The 10,142-nt window shown below is 41.2% G+C and overlaps 1 protein-coding gene across 1 annotated transcript in view; it reads right to left on the bottom strand.

The window, feature by feature from the left end:
• Positions 1–4,412: 4,412 nt before the first annotated feature.
• chst6 (carbohydrate sulfotransferase 6) overlaps positions 4,413–10,142 on the bottom strand; it is a 63,256-nt gene continuing 57,526 nt past the window's right edge. Inside the window, exon 2 of the mRNA XM_068650930.1 lies at positions 4,413–8,108. Within this exon, the coding sequence (XP_068507031.1) occupies positions 6,841–8,037 (1,197 nt within the window). The 5' untranslated portion in view covers positions 8,038–8,108 and the 3' untranslated portion in view covers positions 4,413–6,840. The remainder of the gene's footprint in view (positions 8,109–10,142) is intronic.

Raw genomic sequence — 10,142 nt, 5'->3', positions numbered from 1 at the left:
AATCCCGGGCACCTCCGGCAGCTCTTTGCTTTGACTTGGACATCCACTTTATCATTGATTTTCTATATTATGTATTTTATGTGCCCTCACTGTATCCATTGCAGCCTGGTGATCCTGAAAGGGGGATCCTCCCATCTGTGGTCCCTTCTCAAGGTTTCGCATTTTTCCCCTGGTAGGTTTTTTTTTAGTTTTTCCTTGCCATTTTGGGAGCTTAAGATCAGGGGATGCTTTGATTGTCAATTTGTTTGTCTATGTGAAGCCCTTTGAGACTGCTTGTGATTTAGGGCTATATAAATAAACTTGACTTGACTGTTTGATGCATCGGCACAAAAAACACTCAGGACCCCTCTCCAATCCAAAGGCGGAGGGAGGCTACCCTCTCATCCACTGGGCTGAACCCCAATGTACAGGTGCCAAGCCCGGGTAAATACGTTTGCCCACACCTGCTCTGCACATCGTGGGGAACTCCAGGGTGGAAGAGATTCCAACCCCTTTCGAGAGGACCGGTGCCAGAACCCAAGCTGTGTGTTCTGTGTATTGTCATGTAACATGGGGAGAAGAGATGGTGTAAAGCAGGGGTGTCAAAGTCAAATGGACGGAGGGCCAAATAAAAAAATTTGCTACAAGCCAAGGGCCGGACTGATCGAATGTTCATTGAAATTTTTTTAAATGACGCATATAGTCTAGTGAACCTAATTGAACCTACTGAAAACCTAACAAATATATTCCAATATGATCAGATAAATAAAGCAATATTTTCTTATGGCTCTGTCAGTAATCTTTAATTTTCAACAGACACAAAAGACAAATTTCCTTTATATAAAAATCCCCATAACATTAAAGGGAAATGTGCTTTCAGCAGTTTTTTTTAAGGTTGTGTTAAACTTATAATCATATTAATATAATATCTAGTATCGGAGTGCTCGTGTGGATTGGTGAGTGGCGAAGAATGTGCAGGTAAACTGCATGAACTTGTTTTCTTCGAAGTGTTGTGGACTAGGCCCAGACAGGGAGTACCGGACGAGAACACCTCAAGGTCGGTGAGAAACGAGAACAACATCACGTCCAGGTGGTCGGGCTTCGCGGGGAAAACCCAACCGCCTGACCTCAGTAATAACACCTAGACGGGGAGGAGATGGCCATCAACCAATCATCACACAATGTTTTGCATGCTTTAATATTCATATTGTGTTTCTTCAAAACTGGGCAACCCGGAAGAATGTGTCGTCTTTTGGTGGTCACAAAAACGCACGAGTTTTAGTGTGAGGGACCCGGGACCCAGGCCTGTATTAGTGCGCTTTGTCAGGAATAAACAATTGGTAAATTTGGTCTGATTGATCTACTGGTCTTCTCTTTGACAGAACAAACTCGCAAAATTGTTAGGTGCGCCAGTGTGTGGATTGGGACATAGCAACTCATGTGTTAAGTGTTGATCGCAATTTGGAGTCAGATCAATAACTAAAATCCGTAGCCTAACAACATGAACATTAAATGAAAGAAACCTGTATTATTTAAGGCACCATCAGTAACCTATATTTTATATTTTAGCAAAAGTGGTCTAAATTTACTTCAAAGAAAAAAATAATAGCAATTTTCTTTCATCCACTCAACTGAAATATTTTTAAAATATAATTGGATTGAAATACAATAAAATAAAGTGCAAAAATCTATTAATCAAAAACACTTTCCTCAAGGAGAAGTAACATGCAGTGAAAACAAATATTAAACTTTAACTTTTAAACTTTCTATTTTAGCCAAAGTGGGCTAAATTTACTTCAAAGAAAAAAATAATCCGCGTCTTTCGTTTCATAATGTCGTCTCAGATTATACTCTTTCAGTACCGCCACACTTTCTCCACACAGAAGACACAGGTTTTCCAGCTACCTCCGTGAAGATATACTCCGACTCCCACTTGTTTGAAACCCCCAGTTCTCAGTGTCCACCTTCCTTTTTGCCATTTTTGACGGGTATCTGAAAGTTAATTTTACAGTTATGCTGACTGCTAATAATAAACACTGAAATGAGGCAGCGTACTGCTCGGTGCGTCACCGTTGCATTGTGGGAAATGTAGTATTGGTGCGTGTAAAAGATCTGCGGGCTGCAGGCTTGCTGCGGTCTGCGGGCCGGTTCTAATAATAAATCAAGATCATCCCAGGGGCCGTAAAAAACCTTCTCGCGGGCCGGATGTGGCCCGCGGGCCTTGACTCTGACATATGTGGTATAGAAGAAAGAAAGGGGGGGGGGACAGAGAAGTCTATAAAAAGTCCTGCAGGGGCAGCTACGGGGCTTTTCCCCCCAAAGAGCGCTCATACGTGAAGAAGCCCGAAGGAGTTTCAAGATTTTTTCCAAAGTCCCGGGATCTTTGTGTGAGACGCAGGATCGGTTGCTTGGATTAACTTGGATTTACTCAAAAGAATTGGACTGGACAACTTTGCATGAGGAACTAGGTGAGGGGAACGACTTTTCTGTATCTACGCGAGGGGGGGGGGATAGCCATCGGGTCGTCGGTCCCCTGGAGGCCAACCTGTTTCTCTAATTTGGATTTTAGAAGTAAGGTCGAACTGATCACTCGACTTTGCTTCCACCAAAAAATAGCACCCAACTGGTATCTACCTTTTCCCTCTTTCATGAACTGTGTTTTGCAATCGAATTGTTCTGGGATTGAATGATTTTATTAGCACGGGTATCAGTGAGTGAAGTTGTTCGGTTTCTGGAGTAATTGAGATTTGTAATTCTATTTCATGTTTCTTCAATAAAAGTGTTTTGTATGTTCATCTACTTCGTTGTGCGCTGATCTGTACGGAATGTGCAATCGATTGTTTGGGGTTGATTTGACAAATTTGATTAATGAGCGGGTGGTTATTATGGTATAGCATAGGACCGTAATAAATAAAAGTAACATCAGACAATTTTAGAGAATTAAATAACCTTCGTAGTTATTTGAGATACGAGTGAATTTCAATCCGTTTGAAAGTTTGCTTCGTCTGAATGAATTAACGGAAGTGTTTAACTCGGATTATTGTTTGGTGTAGAATTTAAAGTAATTTAATTCTTTGGAGGGCGCAGGCCCGTTTCCCTTTTTGACGGGCCGCGTAAAAAGTCACTCCGTACATGTTAGAGAATTAGATAGCCTTCGTAATTATTGAAAGGACGAGTGAATTTCGTTAAATGTTAATTCGTTTGAAAATTTACTTCCTCTAAATAAAATAACGACGGTGGTTGAATCAGATTATTTGAGTTGGTGACGGATAAAAGTATTTTTTTTGTCCGTCGGGCGCAGGCCCGTTTCTAACTTTGTCGGGCCGCGTCAAAAGTTAAATAAGACACGATCGAAAAACTTGCCTTCCAAATTAATTACAGGGCAAATCTAATTAGAGTAGGACATTTTGATTCGTTTTGAGAGAGTTATTAATCTTTTTAAAGCGATCGAGTGGGTTGAAGCATTCCGACAGTTAAGTGCTGGATCTACGTATAAGAAGTTAGAATTAATAATGTAAAGTGCATTAACTTTCTTCTTAAATGCTATTATGGTCACACCTTTATTAATTCGATTCTCTTTTGGATAAACAAGTTGGTCGGCTCGCTGCTTGAGCGACCAAGTAGAACGGACCCATATCAACATTTACTTCGGCAAAACTAGTGCTAGGGTGCGCTATACAAACGAATCCCTGAGGTCTTAACAAAGACATCTAAAAATATCCATAACATAATAAAAACTTCAAACAGTAGCGGGGAGCCATCAATACGATGCGGTCACTTCGAAGTCTTGCCTCAAATTGAGTTACTCGGCTCGAGCTTCGGGTGACTTGAGAGGGATTGGCGTCGTACAGAAATTAGATTGATTCCGGTGGAGTTAATTTAACTCGGGTGGTTGGATTACGGACGAATCTCCGAACCCGGCTAAGACAAACCCGTTACCGGGAAGCCGGGGGCACCTTATTGAAAGAGGTGCGTTTGACAGTATCTAGTTGGAATCTATCTGCCTTTCACACCAGTTCGGGCTCCTTCCCAGCCACAGACGTGACATTCCATGTGCCAAGAACTAGCTTCTATAGCCGGTGTTCAGACTGCCAAGGTTTTGATTAAGCATCATCATAAGGGGTTTTTGAGCCATGCTTTGTCTGGTCAATCGCCCAGGACCTGCCAGCTTCTAAGATCAATGGAACATGGAAACCCCTCCACCACGGTAAAGACTCATGAAGTGGACAACGACAACAATAATATCAATAACTAAAACTAATATTTATAATGATAATATAAAATCATAAATATTGCACTCATAGCAAATACTTGCCGCAGTCTCACTCATTTGATTAATTTAATTGATCAGTAAAAATATGCAAGATTAACTTGCAAAACCTCTGATGTTGCAGTGACACTGAGTTAGCATTTACTTTAAATCTACACAGCCATTTTCCTTGAAATCTTCATTTATTTCACATTAACATTCTGATAAAATACTGTACAGACTTTGAAATTGTCAGTTTAGCTAACTTTGATAAATGAAAACTTGCCCACAGAAACCTGAATGTCCATTTATGATATACAGGTATACATTCTAAGAGGGAACTAAAGTACCCTAGTAAAGTATTATTATGTCTCCATTAAAGTCTTAAGGTGAAAATCAATATCTTAACAGAATACTACTGACTGTGGCGCGTAAAATCAAGATTTAGGTGTATGATGTAAAACACTGGTGTCAAACTAATTTTAATCACAGGCTTCATCTGAGGGACACTCCAACACTATACTTCTCGGAGAGACATCAACAAAGTACCGTAATTTCCGGACTATAAGCCGCTCCTTTTTGCTCAAGTTTTGAACCCTGCGGCTTGTCATCCGGTGCGGCGTATCTATGGATTTTTCATGATTTTTGTGATAACTCGATCACTTATACACTCGTAAAAAGGCTGTGGACCACTGTTGTGCGGCACCGCTTTGCTGGGCAGAGAGATATGTGACACGGTCACTGAGGAGAAGAGTGGTGTGTTGATCGCATGTCCATCCGCCAGGCAAATAGTGCCGTATAATTCACACATAGAAGAGACAGAACGAGATCAAGACGGACATTACTGAAGAAAGGAAGCTTTTATACACAAACCCTCATTTTGGGGGACAAAAGAAATGCATTTGAGGCCGCTTTTAAGTTAAAGGCAATCGATTTGGCTCTTAACATGCATTGTAGAGGTTTATTCTGGTCACTAGGGGGCACTGGGCTATTGTTGATGACATCTTGTTGCGTCCCCCTTTTCTTTATTCATTTCCTGGTCATGTCTACTCTGGAACTATATGTGTAGCTCGCTAGTTTAATGTAACTTAGAGCTTTATGTGTGAAGAAAATTAGCATGAACATACCCTCATCATGGAAAATGTTAGAAGCATAAAAGCGACAACGAAAGAGAAACCGAGAAAGTGTGTGGTGACGTATCAAGTGGTTTCAGTGCACAGGAGGAAGATGAAGACGGCTCTCAGTGACTTTTATTGGTATTCTTTTAACCAGCCCTGTTAGTGATGTGCTACCGTGTTGCTGCTGTGTTACTGCCGCGTCTCAGTGACTTTTACCGGTATGTTTTTTTATCCAGCCCTATTAGTGCTGTGTTACTTCCATGTTGCTGCGGTATTACTGCCGCGTCACAGGTAGTGTTTGGAAAGAAATGTTAAAGTATGTTATTAAAACTTTAAAAGGGCTTTCTATGTATCGTCTTTCTTTGTAAATAACTCCCGTGCACATGCAGCTTTTAGTACGGTGCGGCTTATTTATGGAAAAAAAACAAAATTTTCCTCAAATTTTTGCTGGCGCGACTTATTATCAGGTGCGGCTTATTGTCCAGAAATTATGGTAACTCCAGTTAAAGGGATATGCTGGAACAGAAACAAAGTACCGTATTTTCCGCAGCATAAGGTGCTTCGGGTTAAAAGGCGCAGACTCAATTTTCGGAGCTTTTTTGTACTTTATCCACACATAGCATAGGTCGCATGCATGCCATGACTTATGGTAAAATGAAAAGTCACAGGAGCAAGGCAGTCAGTTCCGTTGAACTTGATTCTACTATTTAATCATGTACTATATTGTACTCACATTGTTAATCAACATTGAAATGCAAATTCATCAAAATTCTTATCTTCTGTGTCCAAATTAAACAATTGGGCAAGTTCGCCATTTATCATGCCAGATTCCCTCTCGTCATTGTATCATCGTAGTCACGTTGGTCTTCTGCAATGATCCTGGCTTTCCAGAAAGCTCGTAAGTGCGTCGTAAGCATGTCTCTTTGTCTATGCAATTTTAGAGGGTTCTAATGCTATTAGCTTTACACAAATGATAGTATTTATTTGTCTAAGGTGGAGGAGTTATGTACTCTACGTGTTACGTACAGTCCTCTGTTTATTTTGCCTCGATCTACGGAAAACGTAATGTCTTCTGTTTGGTTCATCGGGTCTACATATTACGCCTGTATATTAGAGAAGCCACACAAAACAGCTTTACAGATTTTGGAATTCGGTCCACACAAAAGGCGCACCTTATTAAAAGACGCAACTTGATTTTTTGAGAAAATTAAAGGCTTTTAACCAAACTTTATGGTGCAGAAAATACGGTACAGTAGAAAACTGCAGTTAATCGGTATTTATGATACTGCTGCAAATCATAGAAAAATAACAATTGACAGTAGTCCTTACAGTTGTCCGAGACAACCTGTGGCCATGTCACAGTTTTCACAAACTATTGCATTGCCCATAGATGTCAAAACAGTGTTGCGCGACTTATATTAACACAACTTATGAAAACTGCATGGAACAAGTCGAGACTTCAGTCGAGATAAATGTCGTTTACTATGCACTGTTTTAATTGTTACTGGAGTGCTCTGTTTTTTGCGGTAACCAGCTGAACTGGTATGGTTCACGTGGTACCAATAAATCAATATCAAGTCTCTTCTGTTCTTTATCACTGTTAACGGTTGTGTAGCCAAGCAGTGACATGGCCCTCTTACACACTTCCTGGATGCGCTTGACCTTATTGTGTGGCAGCGTGGTGCGCCATGCCTGGGAAACATCTGCAGCGTTTCTTGAAGTGATTTCAAAAGCTTCTTTTAAGGAACCTTTGCCTTTTCCATGAGTCAGCTTATAAATCCATTCCTCTAACTGATTTGTCATGTCCAGATCTACAAAGTCATACATGGCACTTATTTCCTCAAGTGGATTGCGGGCTACATCTTCATACCGAACCATTTTGTACCGGCCTTTTAGAAATGATGGGGGCTTCTGTAGGGCCCTTTCACTAATGCGCACATGGCTCCGGCAGATCTCCTGTATGACTTGGTATTGTATCTCAGCTGCAGGCATGCTTTTCTGCTCCAACACAACAGCATTATCACCAACAAAAGCTTTTGCAGACTGTTCTCTTGACCGCACCACAGCCCGGGGATCCCGAACCAGGTGAATGATGCGAAGGTCAAGGCTAGGATCCTCAAAGAGGGGGTAGAGAGATTCCAGTTCAAATATTCGCACTGATTTTAAGACCACATGACTGTATGAAAAACAGGCCTCCTGCACACCTTGTAGCCCCACCTCACCACAAGTTTGCAAGCATTGAGTTTGATTGCTGAAATAGCCACGCGGTGTGAGAAAACAAGCCGGTGGTGAGCACAATGCTCGACTGTGACTCCACATGAACAAAGAGGACATGTTGTGATTGTCTGGCAAGTAGGCATCAGCCACGGAGAAATCACAATGGAACACACTACGCATGAGATCCCTTACAGCCATTCGTAGTGTCTGTGCACCAGAGTTCCTAAGTTTGGTCCAAACATGCCAGGCAGGCTCCATGAGGTAGAACACAGACGGATGTTGACTGAACACCTGACCAACAAAGGATGATCCTGATCGCCATGATGACAGTAGCACAACATGGATTTTCCTATTGGAAGGGATGCAGTCGCAAGGGTTTAGCCTGATGTACCAATTGAAGAAGAGGACCACAGCCGCTCCATGCAGGATCAACAGGAAAACCATAGTGCTGAGGTTCACTCTGGAACGGAGCATGATTGATTGTGGATTGGTATCTTGAGCTTGTTGTTGATGCTTTTCCCTTGTGCAGTTGTACACTGCCTGAGCTGCAAAATGAGCAGGAAATGACAGATTTGAGGTAAGGGACTGACCCCCCAAAAAAATACACACCAAACATATGCACGCAAGCACACATAGGTAAATGTAGGTACTTGTACAGCAGGGGTCACCAACCTTTCTTAAACCGACCACAATCCGTTCCAGAAGACGGGTCGAGATGCGAATCGATGGAATTCCGAATCTATTTTTCCCATTACAAATAATGGAAAATATTTTAATCCGTTTCAAGACCCCCCCCCCCTTTTTAAAGCATTTTTTCATTTGCACATATTTGCAACTGCAGCACACCGCTGAACGCGCAACCGTAGCGCGTCGCCCACCGCGTAACTGCACCGCGCTGGTCGCATTATTGTGACTGAGTCATCGCTGAAAGTTAGAAAATATTTTTAAAGTCCTGATGCACTTTCCAAAATTTAAGTGGACCTAAGTGCGCAGGGAGCTTAATTTTGTCCGATCGCGCAACTGCAGCGCACCGCCGAACGCGCAACAGTAGCGCGTCGCCGACCGCGCAACTGCACCGCGCTGGTCGCATTATTGTGACAGAGCCGTCGCTAAAATTTAAAAAATACTTTTAAAGTCCTGATGTACTTTCCAAATTTTAAGTGGACCTCAGTGCGCAGAGACCTTATTTTGGTCCGATCGTGCAACCGCAGCGCGCCGGGCGCTCACTGTCGCATTGCTTTAAGAGCGTCTTTGTGTTTTAGGATGGCTTTACTGCTCCCACTTGCTTTCTTTGGAGGCATGATTAGGGGTTACTACAATCCTCAAAGTAACGAAAATACAATAACAACGGAGTCAGTCGGCATCCGGGCCGCGCGGTCCGGTTTTCTCGGGTCCTCCCGGCTAATCTCCCGAGGTTCGACCTCCGAATTTTGTTCGACAACCGAAGCAAATCTCGAATTTTTTGTTCGAATTCCGATTTGTTCGAGAACCAGAACGTTCGAAAACTGAGGTTTGACTGTAAAATAAATAGATGCAGCTCACTGATAAGTGCCACTATTTGAGCTAATTTTAGAACAGTCCTGTGGGCGACTCATGCGGTCCTCACGGGCCACCTGCTGCCCGCGGGCACCGTGTTGGTGACCCCTGATGTAGAGTGATCCCTCATATATCGCTAATAATGTGTTCCAAGAAAAGTGCAAATCCGTGATGTCGAGTCAATATTTTTACCATATTCACACAAGACTTTTATAATTAATTTTTGGGTAAAGGCGATGGCCTTCACACATATGTTATTCTACACTATTCTCTATTATTATTGTGTGAAGGCGATGGCCTTCACACATATGTTATTCTACACCATTCTCTATTATTATTATTATTATTATTATTATTATTATTATTATTATTATTATTATTATTATTATTAGTGTGAAGGTTAAGACCTTCACACTATTGTTATAGCTGTCCTTTATTATTATTATTATTATTTGTGTGAAGGTGAAGACCTTCACACTATTGTTATTGCTGTCCTTTATTATTAGTGTGAAGGTGAAGACCTTCACACTATTGTTATTGCTGTCCTTTGTTATTAGTGTGAAGGTGAAGACGTTCACACTATTGTTATTGCTGTCCTTTTTTATTAGTGTGAAGGTGAAGACCTTAACACTATTGTTATTGCTGTCCTTTATTATTATTATTAGTGTGAAGGTGAAGACCTTCACACTATTGTTATTGCTGTCCTTTATTATTATTAGTGTGAAAGTGAAGACCTTCACACTATTGTTATTGCTGTCCTTTATTATTATTATTATTATTAGTGTGAAGGTGAAGACCTTCACACTATTGTTATTGCTGTCCTTTATTCTTATTATTAGTGTGAAGGTGAAGACCTTCACACTATTGTTATTGCTGTCCTTTATTATTATTAATGTGAAGGTGAAGACCTTCACACTATTGTTATTGCTGTCCTTTATTATTATTAGTGTGAAGGTGAAGACCTTCACACTAGTGTTATAGCTGTCCTTTATTATTATTATTATTATTAGATTGCTGTCCTTTATTATTATTATTATTAGTGA

This window comes from Syngnathus scovelli, chromosome 6 (genome assembly GCF_024217435.2).
Source record: "Syngnathus scovelli strain Florida chromosome 6, RoL_Ssco_1.2, whole genome shotgun sequence".
Classification (NCBI taxonomy): Eukaryota; Metazoa; Chordata; class Actinopteri; order Syngnathiformes; family Syngnathidae; genus Syngnathus; species Syngnathus scovelli.
The sequence above is the reverse complement of the archived record's forward strand: the minus strand, read 5'-3'. Positions and strand labels throughout refer to the sequence as shown.